General features: G+C 35.7%; 2 protein-coding genes across 2 annotated transcripts; both read right to left on the bottom strand.

Annotated features, from left to right (window-relative positions):
* Nucleotides 1-606: 606 nt before the first annotated feature.
* LOC122676436 (olfactory receptor 10X1-like) lies at nucleotides 607-1,598 on the bottom strand. Its single transcript, XM_043875629.1, has one exon. It carries the CDS (start codon nucleotides 1,558-1,560, stop codon nucleotides 607-609), a length of 954 nt encoding a protein of 317 aa, XP_043731564.1. The 5' UTR covers nucleotides 1,561-1,598.
* Nucleotides 1,599-9,737: 8,139 nt separating this feature from the next.
* LOC122676462 (olfactory receptor 10X1-like) lies at nucleotides 9,738-10,721 on the bottom strand. The gene has a single exon (XM_043875705.1). It carries the CDS (start codon nucleotides 10,668-10,670, stop codon nucleotides 9,738-9,740), a length of 933 nt encoding a protein of 310 aa, XP_043731640.1. The 5' UTR covers nucleotides 10,671-10,721.
* Nucleotides 10,722-15,891: the final 5,170 nt, after the last annotated feature.

The following is a 15,891-nucleotide window of genomic DNA, read 5'->3' as shown; positions in this document are numbered from 1 at the left end:
TTCCCATAGACTTAGAACATGTAGATTACTGTCCAATTAATTATTTGAATCATTGTTCCAAAACATCCTGTGTAGTCAGAATCTAGTATCTAATTCCATCATTAGAAAGACACAATCATGAACAAAGTTATCAGAAATCATTAATAGTCAGTACGACATGGAACTTAACATATATATATTTACACATACTTGAAGATTTATACATACTATATCTCATATCAGAAATGGTTTATATCCTGAAGGAACAAATCAGTTTCTTATCACATTACTTAGAAAAATTCTTCAACTTTTACATCTCTAGCTCTCTAAAAGCATTTCTTAGTGAAGTGGTCAAAGGTTTTGCTTTTTTCTTTCCATGATCTTGCTTCCCCGACTGCATCAAAACTGAAGTGCACCCAGAGATTCATTGATAGAAGCCTAAAATCTGCAGGGACAGGGAATAGAAGTCACTGAACTCCTTTCTTTCATGCTAAGTAAGTGCTTGTCAAGGCGTAGGTCCCAGACTCAGTCACTTGATCCCCATATGCCAACCTCTGGAGAAAGGTAAATGGTACAGATGTCACATGTCACAGGGTTAATGCCTCACTGACTTATGAGAACATTCAGTCATGCATCAGTAATCCAAGATTGCTTATTCAAGAAGTGTGTCTTTACAAGGGCCTTTCTGAAAGCATTCTTCATGTCCTTATTCCTGAGGCTGAAAATGAGAGGGCTGAGGAAAGGCGTGATGACAGTGTAGGGGACTGCTATGAGTGTGTCGTCTCCCCCTGGTGCTCCTGGCTTCAGATAAACAATAGATGCAAAACCAAAGTGGATGATGACCACTGTGAGGTGGGAGGCACAGGTAGAAAAAGCCTTCTGCTTGCCCTCAGCTGAAGGGATCTTGAGGACAGTGGAAAGAATGAAAATGTAAGTGAGGATAATGAGCAGAAAGGTACCCATCAAGCCTGACACTGAGATTGCTGTTACAATGAATTCTGTGAGTTCACTGTCTAGACAGGACAGCCTCACAACAGCCCTCATATGACAGAAGAAGTGTTTGATAAGGTTGGGACTGCAGAAAGAGCCCCTGAATATCAATGCAATCTCTGTCACAGAGATAAAGAAGCCAGCAGCCCAAGCAGAGACCACAAGTTTCCCACACACCATATTGGTCATAAGCAAAGGATATCTGAGAGGGTTGCAGATGGCCAGGAAGCGATCATACCCCATCAAAGTGAGAATGAGACAGTGAGTGCCACCAAGTCCCAAGAAGAAATACATCTGCAAGCCACAACCTATAACTGAAATGCTTCTTTTCTTGGCCAGGAGATCTGCCAGCATCCTGGGGATAATGGTTAATGTGTAGCAGGTCTCAGAGAAAGAGAGTGCACTAAGGAAGAGGTACATGGGTGTGTGGAGACATCTGTCCACCCAAGTTAGACTCATGATGGTCAGGTTACCTGTGAGGGTGAGAAGGTAGAGGCAAAAGAAAACCACAAAGAGGACTGTCTGTCCATGTGGGTAAACAGAAAAACCAACAAGAATGAACTCTTTCAAGATTGTCTGATTGATCTTCATTGTTGAATTTTCTGAAATATGAAAGACAAACAAATATTAACTTTTCTATTATTCTTTGAAATGTTGGTTTCAATAGATAAATAGTGAAATTTACAATTTCTTTTTTAAAAATCATTTTATTTATTTATTCATGTTTGTCTGTGCCAGTCTTCATTGTTGTGCATGGGATTTTTTTAGTTGCAGCTAGCAGGGACTACTCTCTATTTGCATGTGTGGACTTCTCATTGTGGTGGCTTGTCTTGTTGTGGCACGCAGGATCTAGGGCATATGTTCAGTAGTTGTGGCACATGGATTTATTTGCTCTGTGGCATGTGGAATCTTCCTGGACCAGGGATCAAGCCATGTCTCCTGCGTTGGCAGGTGGACTCCCAACCACTGTACCACCAGAGAAGTCCAAGTTTACAATTTCTGATAGATCATTTGGTTTGGCAATTCACCATGTGTATGTAGGTGATGTTTTTTTCCAGTATACTAATTGTTTCTGTAAACAAATACTCATTACTTATTATGGCTCTTTCTTGCCCTTATTAATGATTTTACTGGCCCATAATAATAATAGGACAGAAAATATTCTAATTCATGTCCAGATGAAGGAAATTCAGATGAATTTGGTGATTAAGCTTTGGATTTGACTTTAAACCCTGAAAAAAAACTATCAAGTAGTTAATAGACAGAGTCACTGTCTGACTCAGAAATTCTCTATGTATAATGTTGTCTATATACCTCAGGTTGATAGCTAACTTCCTAGCTATTTGGGCACTATATTTGGACAATGACTTACAACTATAAGAGAATTCCAATGTCATCATCCCTTCTTGGAGAAATTGGTTAGGACCTGAAATCTTAAAGAAAAGTGAAGACCATGTCCTTCTGTTTATTTCTAAGTCATTAAGAATTCCTTCTACCTGTAGAGCTGTTTATAAGCTGAGATCCTTAAATTCTCAGAGCTCTTTACAATAACTCTATAACAAGGGAAGTTTTATGGTTTGTAAACTAAAATTACCTAGGTTCCCCAAAGGGAAAATACATTGGCAGAAAAAGAAGTTGTTTTAATAGCTCCATGGTGTAAACCCAAGCTTTTTCTAACTCACTACTTGCAGAACAGCCTGGTTTCACACAGTAGGCCACATTCTTTCCAGGACAGCCCCCCCAAAATTTGTTTTCACAGACACAGTTAAATTCAGAAGAATTTTGAAAATGAAAAAGACTCAGTGATTCAAATTCAAAGCAGCCCCTTCCTTATCCAGTCTTTACCCAACTGTGTTGTAAATGACTACTTGGAGAATCATCCTCAGTAGAACAGGAATATCAGAAACTCCTTCTATGTTTGGCATATTCTGGGTGTTTGTGTTCCTAAAGGGGATGAGGGTACTCTACCTCACCCTACCCTCAGTTCTCTCTGAAGTTATTGCTAAATCAAACTGTCTCAAATTTAGTTTGGAATATGGATCCACTGACAAAATAATACACTTCTATTTAAAGTCAAAGAGAAATAGTAAATTTGAAGAAAATGTAGTGAATTAATCACAAAGAAAACAGTCAAACCATATCAAGAGTAGTTTCCTACCTTGTGTATTTTATCAGGACTCCAAACCCAATTCAGTATCAGTTATATTCTTACATGATAGTCTTCACATTGTTGGGAAAATGTTTTGTTCATAACTCAAAAAAGGCAAAAATCAACAAAGATCAACATTGGTCAAAGACTCCAGATTTTTAACTTTATCATTGCTAGTTGAGTGACACTGGGAAAGTTCCTGTACATTCCGGTTTCAAATTTCCCCACCTTGCAAGTTAAGAAAGCAGTTCTGAATATGCCCCTCAGCTTTCTATGGTTCCAGAGTTTCTGACATGAGGTATGAAGTTAAGCCACATGTGCTATGATCAGTTCCCAACACTCACTGAATTACAATGGCTTAGAGCCTTTCCTTCTAACACTTTAAAGATGTTATCTGCTAAGCAAGAGTTTGAAGTTTCCTCAGCTCTAGAGGTTTGTTTCTGGTTAAGAGACCCTCAGGGATTTCTCTCTTCTTCATCAAAGAGAGGAAAAGAACTTTCTCACTTAACTTTGTAATTTGCTCTCATTAGTTACAGGGGTTTGTTTAATATGTGACTTGGCTTCTGGGAGTCTCTGGGGATTTAAAACTTGCAGAGTCTATGTTCTGCACATAACCAAGGTTTCCTGCTACTCCTTTAGTTTTGTTTTGCTGAAGAGTGTAATAAACTGTATCCCCAATGATCATTCAATTTGCTCTTCTCATCATAAACACGCTTTGTCCCTCTAGTCACAGAGTCCATTCCTGGTGTGAACAAAAAATATTGTCTGCCTTTTTAGTAAATAAGGAATGTTTCTTGCCTTCAAACCATCAAGTCATGAACCACTGAATCCCACCCCACAAATGGTACACTCTGAGGGGAATTCAAAATGAATACATTCAGGATACTGGCCCTTGATAGTTAATATGAATACCAAAGGAATGATTTCATTAATATCAGGCTCTTACTTCTTACCATTTACAGAAACCCATTAATATTGATTTCAGATGTCTGGGGTTTCTTTGTGATTAGCAGGAATCTTTTGATCTTTCAGCTACATTTTTTTTCCAGCAAAACTTCTACATATACTGGCTCCTTCCTTACCTCTTCAGAACAGTATGTAAAAACTACCTGAAAAGCTGTAAACCTGGCTATTATCCTCAGAAAGTTCACCAAATAAAGCATATTCTCAGCTTTTGGTTTGTGTATTTTTTTTGTCAACTTTGAGCATTTTAGGAAGGCTTACTGTGTTTAAAGTGGGCAAAATCAGAAAAGTATGAGTAACAGTTTCTTCTTACAAGGATTAATATTTTGATGGAGGAGAGAAGATAGTACAGATGAAAAGGGGATTGCACTGTAGTGAGACCCAAACATTGAATAGACAAGAAAGAGGAACTGGATCAAAGGTCAGAGAAGATGCCATGGAGAAGAAGTATTCTCTCTGCAATAAGATTTGTTGTTGCTGAAAAAATAATAGGATTACAAGCAACTGTGCCTTAAAAAATTAGATGACGCCATAAGGTGTAGGAGAATTGTGGTTCTGTTTTCATTTTTAGCCTAAAGTTGTGAGGAGATGCTAGATCTTAGAAAACATAGAAAGTTGTTCATCATGAGAAAATCAATAACAAGATCAGTCTTGACACATTAAGCTCAAAGAAGAGGCAGACATATGCAACAGAAATTTAGAAGTGTTGGCCTGAGTCTTATGTCTGTCTTCAAATGATGAATCTTGTAGTCATAAAAATTAATAAATATAATGAGTGCAGATTTGATAGATTTTGCCTGAGAAACATAATCTACCAAAATAGAGGAATATGAACAGGAAAAGCTTGAGAAATAGCCATTGGTGGACCAAAGAAAAAAGACCATGCTGGCCAAGAAAAGAATCACAAGAGTATAGTGTTATTGAGGGAGAAAGACTAGATGGTTTCAGAAAGGGGAGGGAGATGAGAAATTAAACAGAAAGAGGCACTTCTGTACTTTTCCCTAGAGATGAAGAAAATTATGTCTAATTATCTTTTACTGAGCATTTATAATATACTGGACACATTATGAAAAATTTTATAAATATATCATTTAATTATCTGAACAATACAATGTAGCTGCAACCTTACTACCAAGACCCCAAAATTAAAGTGACTGAAATGAAACAGTATACTGCTCTCTCATAAAAGTGCAATTACAAGCAGTTCATGATTAGCAGGTCTAGCAAGACAGTTAAACTTCACAAGGTTATACAAGTCACAGGTGGGAGAATTGGTTCTACCATCTTCAACTTAAGGTTATCATTGCTGAGTCCAAAGCTGATTTTTAAAAAAATTTCAGTTATTGTAATTTTCAAGTCCAGCATTTCATTTAGTTCTTTTTAAAAATTTCTCTTTCTTTATTCATATTCTGTATTTATGATTTCATGATAGCTTCCTTTATTTCTTAAATCATTAATTTTGGATGTCTGAAATATTTTTAACAGTTACTTTGAATTTTTGCCTTTTTTTATTAAAATATAGTTGATTTACAATGTTGTATTAGATCCTGGTATAAAGTTATTCAGATATATATATATATATTTTTTCTTTTTCATATAGTTTTCCACTATGGGTTGTTGCAAGATATTGAATATAGTTCCCAGTACTATACAGTAGGAACTTGTTGTTTATCATTTTATATATAGTAGTTTATATCTATTAATCCCAAACTCCCAATTTATCCCTTCCCCATACCCCTTGGTAACCGTCATTTTGTTAGTTTGTTTTCTTTGTCTGTGAACCTGTTTTTGTTTTGTAAATAAGATCATTCGAATTATATTTTAAATTCCACATTTAAGTGATATCATATGATATTTGTCTTATTCAGTCTGATTTACTTCACTTAATATAATAATCTCTAGGTCCATCCATATTGCTGCAAATGGCATTGTTTCATTCTTTTTTTGTGGCTGAGGATTTTCCTCCACTTCTTTATGCATTTAACTGTCAGTGAACATTTAGGTTGCTTCCATGCCCTGGTTTTGCAAACACTGCGGCAAAGAACATTGGGGAGTATGTAAATATCTTTTCAAGTTAGAATTTTTGTCTGGATATATGCCCAGGATTGGGATTGCTGGATCATATGGTAACTTTATTTTTAGTTTTTTAAGTAAAGTTTTTGTCTTTCAAATACAGAATCTAGTCACACTGACAAGGCAGCTTCTGTTGCCTAATATTTTTTTCTGGTAGTTGGTAATATCTCCATGTTTCTGGTGACGACAGGGAAGCCTGGCCTGCTGCTGTCCATGGGGTGGCAAAGTGTCGGACATGGCTGAGCGACTGAACTGAACTGAACCATATTTCGTTGCATGTCTCATCTTTGTTTCTGTTGAAACTAGACATTTTAGATGATATACTGTAGAAACTTCTGGTTATTGGTCCTCCCCATTCACACACACACACACACACACACACACACACACACACACTGGGGGCCTTTTTTTGTTTGTTTGTTTGTTGTTTGCTTTTATGTTTGGTTAGTGATTGGATTGAATACTTTAATGAACTCTATCCTCCGTTACTATACTAGAGTGTTAGGTCTCTTGATACTGCTAATCATGAGCACAGTCATGGTTATGTCCACATTAACCCTGGAATGGCAGTCATTTAATAGGCCTTATTTTGAATGTCCTCTTTCTGACCACATGCAACTATTAGCCTGCCAGTTGCTCTAGTGTTTTCAATCCTGCCCTAGAATATTAATTGTTCCACAGATGTATAAAATAAAGTGCAGGCTCCTTTGAAGGGATAGTTTCTGAAATCAGTCTTTGAAATTTGTTCTGACCCAAGGAGGACTCCTTCTGGCTGTCTCCTCCCCCTGTTTAGAGAGCTCCTTAGATGAGGCTGATAACACAGGAAGAATAGCCTTATCTGGGGACATTGAACAACAATATCACTGAAACTTTCAGCAATGTTTTGTGTCTATTGTCTCCTGAGTGTGCCCATAGATCTACGAAAACCTTAATCTATATAATACCATAATTGTCTGTCTCTCCACAAGAAGAATGTACATTTCCTGAGAGAACAAATTGTATTTGTTCCTTGAAGTTTTCATTACACATAGAGGGAAAAAATGAACATCTTTCCCATTTTGGTAGAAAACAGAAGCCACTGATTTCCTACTTTATTCCTTCATTGGTTCCATATTATATTTCTCATTGACAGGAGTAAGTATCTAGCTTCTTTCCATTAAAAATTTTATTAGTAAAATAATTTAGAAAAAATTGAAACTAAAGTACTCAGACTTTGCAATGTGAAATATAATTAAAATTAAATTTCTTGACAATTAAATGTTTCACTTTTGAGTTTGTTTTAGCATGTATCTTATATTGTATCTTATACAATTTTCCAACTTTATGTAAATCCTCATATTTATATTCATGAAATTATTAACAGTATTCACTCATCTTTAATGTCTCTATGACCTGAGAAACAACCCCATTTCCATTCCCATGGTTGCTTATTTGGGTCATCTGTCTTTATTCCCTAGTCAATCTCATCAAAGAAAAACATAATTTACCAAGATTTTCAATACTCCAGCCTCTGACTTTTTTGAACCACTGGTGGCTTCCCTGATGTCTCAGCAGTAAAAACAGTTCAGGAGACATGGATTTGATCCATGGGTCAGGAAGATACCCTGGAAAAGGAAATGGCAACGGACTTCAGTAGTCTTGCCTGGGAAATCTCATGGACAGAGGCATCTAGCAGGCTACAGTTCATGGGGTTACAAAAGTCAGACACGAGTTAGTGATTAGACAACAATCACATACTAATATATATTTAATCTCTACTCTTATAATTATTTTTTCTTCACAATCTTTCTGTGTTTAGCTATTCCTTTACTAAATTATTGAGACAAATGTTTATCTTACAAATTTGCTTTCTATATACTTTTCTAATATGTATTTTGAACACTACATATTTCATCCAAACACTGAAAAGATATATCCAAAAGCTTTGTCCTGTAGTATTTTTAATTCCTACAGTTCAAACCTTCTTTTCTATTAGCCACGGGATTTCTTATTTGATTCATTGTTTATTTAGAAGTGTGTTTCTTGACTTCTAACCATATAGGTATTTCTAGATTCCATTTAATCAAATTGGCTTTTTCTAGCTTAACAGTCTATGTTAAGTAACACCTAGCAATCCCTGTTATGTCAGATGTAACGTAGGTTAACTGGCCCAAATTCAAGTCAGGAACTTGAGTCTAGACTTAACATTTTATCTTCTATACTCACTATGAGTGAGCAGATTGTTAGTATTTATGTCCAAGATGTATAACTTCTCTGGATTGACTAAGCAGTTCTCAGGGGTGGAACACTTTCATCACTGAAGCAGTGATCACAGATGAAGGAGGGGTAAATATTCTGCCTGCACAAGTGTTACAAAAATGGTCCCAGGGAAGAAAGGAAAGTCATGGTAAGAGGTAACCTAATCAGTGTAATTACATAATCATTTTCATCCATTATCTTACCTATCTTTACATGATCTCCATAAATAATCTAGGTTGGAAATTAATCCAGATTTTGTGTACATTTTATATATACAAACCATAAGTACAGTGGTTATAACCTTCATGAGAGGACATGAATTTGGTTAGTAGCAGAACTGAAAAAGGATTCAGAAATGTCCCCAGGTTTGTATGCTGGAATTTTCCTTAAGATCACTTGCTAATTTTCTGTGATATATAACCTCCACACTATTTCTTATTTTCTTCTAGGTAATATAAAGATTTGATGCTGTGTTTACCTAGTTTCCTTTATTACATATAAGATGTCTGTAAAATTATTCCAAAACACTTTTTAAAGTCACACTCATCAATACCATGAGAGTTTTTCAAACATTTGCTGTTTAGTGCCTTCATCTTAAAGAAAATAGAGGTTATTTCCAGCTGTCAACATAGATTCCCCCAGTTATGAAACAAGTAGGCACTACTGTCCTGTTTATTTATTTGAATCATTGTTCCAACATATCCTGTGAATTCAGAAGCTAGCATCTGAAAGTCATTAAGGAAAACCATCATAAACAGCATTATTAAAATTTTTTAATAATCAATATGATATGGTACTTAACAAATATAGATGTCAATTCAGATACGCACAAATAAAGAGATGATGATTACTACATAGTGAACCTCCTATTAAAGTGGTTTATCTCCTGGGAGACACAATTCAGTGCCTCACAATATTGCTTATATAAATTATTCAATCTTTACATTTCTAGATATCTTTAAACATTTCTAAATAGAGTGGTCACTCGTGATGTTTTTTTTTTTTTTCCACAATCTTTCTTATCCCATTTCATCAAAGGTGCAATAAACCCAGAGGTTGATTGGTAGAAGCCTAGTTATCTTCAGAAATTGATATCTAAGTAGAAGTAGAGAACTGATAGTACTAGTAAAAGTAGAGTTGAGTAATAGTAGATGTAGAACATGCAGAATGAAAGAGATAGACCACTTCCTTAACAAGATAAGTAAATGCTTGGGTCCTAGACTCAGTCACTTGATCTCCATATGCCAACCCCTGGAAAGGCAAATGGTATAGGTTTCTCAGATATCATAGGGTAAATCCCTTACTGACATCTAGGAATAATCAGTCATGCAGCAATAAACCAGGATTATTTATTCAAGGAATTTGCTTTTTCAAGTACCTTTCTGAAAGCATTCTTCATGTCCTTGTTCCTGAGGCTGAAAATGAGAGGGCTGAGGAAAGGAGTGATGACAGTGTAGGGGACTGCTATGAGTGTGTCGTCTCCCCCTGGTGCTCCTGGCTTCAGATAAACAATAGATGCAAAACCAAAGTGGATGATGACCACCGTGAGGTGGGAGGCACAGGTAGAAAAGGCCTTCTGCTTGCCCTCAGCTGAAGGGATCCTAAGAACAGTAGAGAGAATGAACACATAAGTGAGTATGATAATCAGGAAGGTGCCTATCAAGGCTGACACTGAGATTGCTGTTACAATGAATTCTGTGAGTTCACTGTCTAGACAGGACAGCCTCACAACAGCCCTCATATGACAGAAGAAGTGTTTGATAAGGTTGGGACTGCAGAAAGAGCCCCTGAATATCAATGCAATCTCTGTCACAGAGATAAAGAAGCCAACAACCCAAGCAGAGACCACAAGTTTCCCACACACCATATTAGTCATAAGCAAAGGATATCTGAGAGGGTTGCAGATGGCCAGGAAGCGATCATACCCCATCAAAGTGAGAATGAGACAGTTAGTGCCACCAAGTCCCAAGAAGGCACTCATTTGCAAGCCACAACCTATGACTGAAATGCTTCTATACTTGATGAGGAGATCTGCCAACATCTTGGGGATGATAGTCAATGTGTAGCAGGTCTCGGAGAAAGAGAGTGCACTAAGGAAGAGGTACATGGGTGTGTGGAGACAACTGTCCACCCAAGTAAGACTCATGATGGTCAGGTTACCTGTGAGGGTGAGAAGGTAGAGGCAAAAGAAAACCACAAAGAGGAATGTCTGTGCATGTGGATAAACAGAAAAACCAACAAGAATGAACTCTTCCAGGACTGTTTGGTTGATCTTCATTGTTAGGACATCTGAAATCTAAAAGAAGCAACAAACAAATGCTATATTTTCCATTATTTTTTTTTCTGTGAATAAGACAAATGTTTAATGTTAAAATTACAAACTGATTCTTTTTTTAAATGGACATATAATTAATTTACAATGTTAGTTTCAAGTATAGAGCAAAGTGATTCAGTTTTATATGTATGTTTATTTATATAAACATATATCTTATTCAGATTCTTTTCCATTATAGGTTATTATAAGACGTTGAGTATAATTCCCTGTGCTATACAGTAGGTTGCTGTTCTTTACAATTTTACAAATAGTCGTGAAAGTGAAAGTCACTCAGTTGTGTCCGACTCTTTGCCACCCCATGGACTATACAGTCCATGGAATTCTCCAGGCCAGTGGGTAGCCTTTCCCTTCTCCAGGGGATCTTCCCAACCCAGGGACTGAACCCAGGTCTCCCACATTGCAGGCAAATTCTTTACCAGCTGAGCTAGAAGGGAAGCCCGTGGGGTATATGTTAATCCCAGATGCAATTTATCTCTCTCCCCCACCCCTATAATCCCCTTTGCTAATCATAAGCTTGTTTTCTAAATTTGTGAGTTTATTTTTATTTTATTTTATTTTTTTTTGGTAAAAAGTTAATTTGTATCACTTTCTAGAGTCCACATATAGGTCGTATTATGTTTGTCATTTCTGTCTGACTTACTTCACTTAATATGATAATCTCTGTCCATCCATGATGAAGCAAATGATATTATTTCACTTTTTTATGGCTTATGGCATATATGTACTGTGTTGTGTTGTGCTAAGTCACCTCACTCATGTCTGACTCTTTTATCCTTTACTCTGTTGATGGAAATTTAAGCTGCTTCTGTCTTGGCTATTGTAATTAGTGCTTCAATGACCATTAGGGTTCATGAATCTTTTCAAATTAAAATTTTCTCTGGATATATGCCCAGGAGTAGGTTTGCAGGATCATATAGTAACTCTACTTTTAGTTTTTCTAAGGAACCTCTATACTGTTCTCTGTAGTGGCTGAACTAATTTATTGGTTATTTATTGGTTTATTTAGTTTAGCAAAATAACTGTGTGCATGGAGATGGTGTATTTTCATAATTTTCATTAATTTTTTTCTTCTCTGTTGAGCAACCAATTGCAATTACTTATTATGACTCTTTCTGGCCTATTTTAAAAGGATTTTCTTATCTGATAACTTAAAAAGGACAGAAACTTCTATGATTCATGTCCAGATGAAGGAAATTCATGTGCATAAGGTGACTCAGAGTTGGATCAGATTCTGAACCTTGAAATCACTGCTCAGTAGTTAATAAAGTCAGAGTCTAACACAATAAATTACACATATAATATTGTCTATAAATATCTAATGAGTGAAAGTTGATATTTGACCTCTTAGGAATTTGTGGACTAGATTTGGTTGATGGTTTATGGTTGTAAGAGAAGTTTGAAGCTATTCAAAGAGAGTTAGGTCTTTAAATGTTAAAAGTAAAGAACATGCTCCCTTCCTTCTACTCTGAAGAGAGGGAGGGAAGATAGAATACAAAGACCCTTACGATACTTTTGATTAATTAGAATATATGTATAATTGTCAGGTAACAATTGACATTTTACCCATGTCTTCAACGCCAAGCTCAGTACATGAACAAGGTAAATGTTAATGAGTTTATGTGTTCTTTGATAATTCTACATCTTATTTAATCTCATCCTCCTTGAACTTCCACAACATATTTTTCTTTATATTTAATGCATCTCCTCATCTTTGTTTGTACTGACCTGTGGTTTTCCTTAACTATACATCAACATAAGTAACTTAATTGTATAGCACACATTTTGTGAATTCTTTCATATGTTCATTAAATTTATTCTTCACAGCACAAAGTAAATAAAATAGGACAATTATGAAATGTATAGACCAGGTGTGATTATTTTATTCATTTTTAGAAATAAGATAATTTCATCTATGATGTGTCATATTTATAACATGAAACAAACTGTTTTGACTTAAATTCTTTCTATTTCTCCATATTTTCTCCTTGAGGAAACAGACTATGAGTCATATATATCTGTATTTCTAGGGTAATAGAGAGCATTTCAAGAAGAAAATGATTTACAGTAATTGTTGAATAAGTAAGTTTTTTAAAGTGCTGAATATAAGAAATTTCTATTTCACTTTGTTATTCAGCAATGTACAGCATGTGATCTTGGTCATTAAGATGAATAGACTTTTCATTATTCATTAGATTTGGTTCAGGCTAATATTAAACATTCTCAGAGGAGACTTCTCATTATAGCTTTGATTTGCTTTTCTCTAATAATTAGTGATATAGAGCATCTTTTCATATGATTTTTGGCCATCTATGTCTCATTTGGAGAAATGCCTATTTAAATAGACATTGAAATGTCTATTTAAATGCCTGCCACCCATTTTTTGATTGGATTTCTTGTTTTTTGATACAGAGCTCTATGAGCTCTCTGTGTATTTTGGAGATTAATCCCTGTCAGTTGCTTTGTTTGCAAATAGTTTCTTCCATCTGTGGGTTGTATTTTCATTTTGTTTATGGGTTCTGTAGCTGCCTTTGTTTGAGTTTAACTAGGTCCCATTTGCTTATTTTGTTTTATTTTTGTTAATCTAGAAGGTAGACCCAGAAAGGTACCATCTCACACTGATCCAAAAAGATATCACCTCACGTCATCAAAAAGTCTACGCACAAGAAGTGCTGAAGAGCATGTGGAGAAAAGGGAACCCTTCTACACTGTTGGTGGGAAGGTAAATTGTTACAACCACTGTGAAAAACAGTATAAATGCTCTTTAAAAAAAAAAGCTAAAAATAGAACTCCATATGATCTAGCAGTCTCAATCTTTAGCATATATCCAGGTAAAACCCTAATCTGAAAAAATACATGCACCATGACGTTCATTAAAGCAATATTCACAATAGCCAAGACATTGAGGCAACTTAAATATCTTTCAACAGAGAAATGGGTAAAGAAGATGTAGAGTGTGTGTGTGTGTATGCATATATATATATATATATATATATATATATATATATATATATATATATGGAATATTACTCAGCCATAAAAAGATCAAAATAATGTCATTTGTAGTGAATGGATGGACCTAGAGATTATTAGAATGAGTGAGGTAAATCATACAGAGAAAGAAAAAGATCATATGATATCACTTATATGTGGAATCTTAAAGAAATGATTCAAATGAACTTATTTACAAAATTAAACAGACTCACAGACTTTGAAAACAAACTTATGGTTAGCAAACAGGAAGCATGAAGGGGGAGGGATAAATTAGAAATTTTAGATTAACATATACTTGTCAGGGAGTGTTTAACAGGAGGCTTCTTGTGTGCTGTTTTTGATCTGTCATGAATCCTCTGTTCCTTATTAATTCTTGAATATTCAGAAATTAAGAGGAGTGGCAAGCCACTCCTGGGACTGAGGCATGCGTGCATTTCCTTTGTTAGTTTTTCCACACGGTGAAAAGTAACTATTTACGACCCTCTTCCTTTTTATGGACCATGCGGTAAAAGTGATTATTTACAAACCTCTCTCTTTGATATGGATTGTCTTATGTTTCCTTGATAATTTGTAAGTCTGGATTTTTTATCTTTATCTTTGCTAAAAAAAAAAGCTACCTTGTAAGGCAGTATATATACCCACACTATGTTGAATAAAACACCCTTGTTCCATCAGAGCTTGGGTCCCAGTGTCTTCTCTCTCTCTCTCTCTCGCTCTCTCTCTCTCTCTTTCTCTCTCTCTCTCTCAGGCTAATTCTTTGGAGTGCAGAAGCCCGCTGAGCTCACTTTCTTGCCCAGGGTTTCAAGACCCCCCCTTGAGAGGGCGCCCTGTGCCTACATGAAATAGTGCAAGCCATATGTCAAGGGCTTTATTGGTTTTCTGTGTAAACCAAGGAATATCAGCCTCTTTCTGCTCTTTCTGTCTCTTTCACTTTCTTATTGTCAATCCAGACCACCAGGTTCCGGTCCATTAAAGGACCTCAATATATACTGACTACTCTATATAAAATGGATCATCACCAAGAGCTACTACATTGCACAGGAAATTCTACTCGGTATTCTGTAATAACCTATATAGGAAAAGAATCTGAAAAGGAATGGATTAAATATAACAAATCACTTAGCTGTACCCCTGAAACTAACACAACATTGTAAATCAACTATACTCCATATACAATAAAAATTATGTTTTTTGTTTTTGTTTTAAACATTTTCAGGGGAGAATCTCTCTGGTCACCAAGACTGAGAAGAGGCAGTAGCACAATGGTCTAAATTACAAATGTTTCTATGAATAATTCACAACCTATGGACTCTACCTCATAGGTCCCTTGGATTCTTTTGTCCTTTTAGATCTGACAAGAATTTTATTATTTCATAGTCACAAATGAGTCACATGACCTAATCTTTTCTGTGAAGTCTTTTCCCATTCCTTTTTCCTTCTCTCATTGTATGCATACCTTCTTATCTGTGAGTAACTCTCTCCCAAGAGAAGACTGGAGTATTTCTCTAAGTTCTTTCCTAAGCATCTATTATGTTGAAGAGTATTGAATCCATCCTTGGGCTTCATCAATACAGCCTATTAAGTAAGCCTCCTAGTATTCAAACACAGCATGAGTCTCCTTGGTGTACAAATCTTCACTTGCAAATTATTGTTTCACTTTTCCCTATAAATAGCTTTCTGAAGCATTCTGGACTGTTTCAAAAGAACTTATCTCTCTGTCAGAAAATGCTGCTTTCCTCTATTTCTCCCTAAGCCATTGTGAAAACTTCCATCGGTAGAGCAATCTACATACAAAGGTTCTTAAATTCTCATGACTATTCACAGTAAATATGTAATAATGCAATTATTCAGATTAATTAGTTAATAACTAAAGGATTAACTAAGTACCACCAAGTGGGAAAATACACACACACACATATACAATATATATGTAATTTATGTATATATTTACATTTATTACATGTAATTACATTTATTATATGATTACATGTAATCATAAAATGAATTTTGTTGTTCTTGTTCAGCCACTCAATCATGTCCTATTCTTTGCAAGCCCAAGGACTGCAGCACATCAAGCTTCCCTGTCCTTCACTATCTCCCAGAGTTTGCTCAAACTCCTGTCCATTAAGACAGTGATGCAACCTAACCATCCTATCCTCTGCTGCCCTCTTCT

Source organism: Cervus elaphus, chromosome 20 (genome assembly GCF_910594005.1).
Source record: "Cervus elaphus chromosome 20, mCerEla1.1, whole genome shotgun sequence".
Classification (NCBI taxonomy): domain Eukaryota; kingdom Metazoa; phylum Chordata; class Mammalia; order Artiodactyla; family Cervidae; genus Cervus; species Cervus elaphus.
This window is presented reverse-complemented; position numbering and strand designations above follow the sequence as displayed.

What these genes read in the sequence shown, in the direction of transcription:
- LOC122676436 (XM_043875629.1), bottom strand. Translation starts at nt 1,560, where the DNA reads ATGAAGATCAATCAGACAATCTTGAAAGAGTTCATTCTTGTTGGTTTT.
- LOC122676462 (XM_043875705.1), bottom strand. Translation starts at nt 10,670, where the DNA reads ATGAAGATCAACCAAACAGTCCTGGAAGAGTTCATTCTTGTTGGTTTT.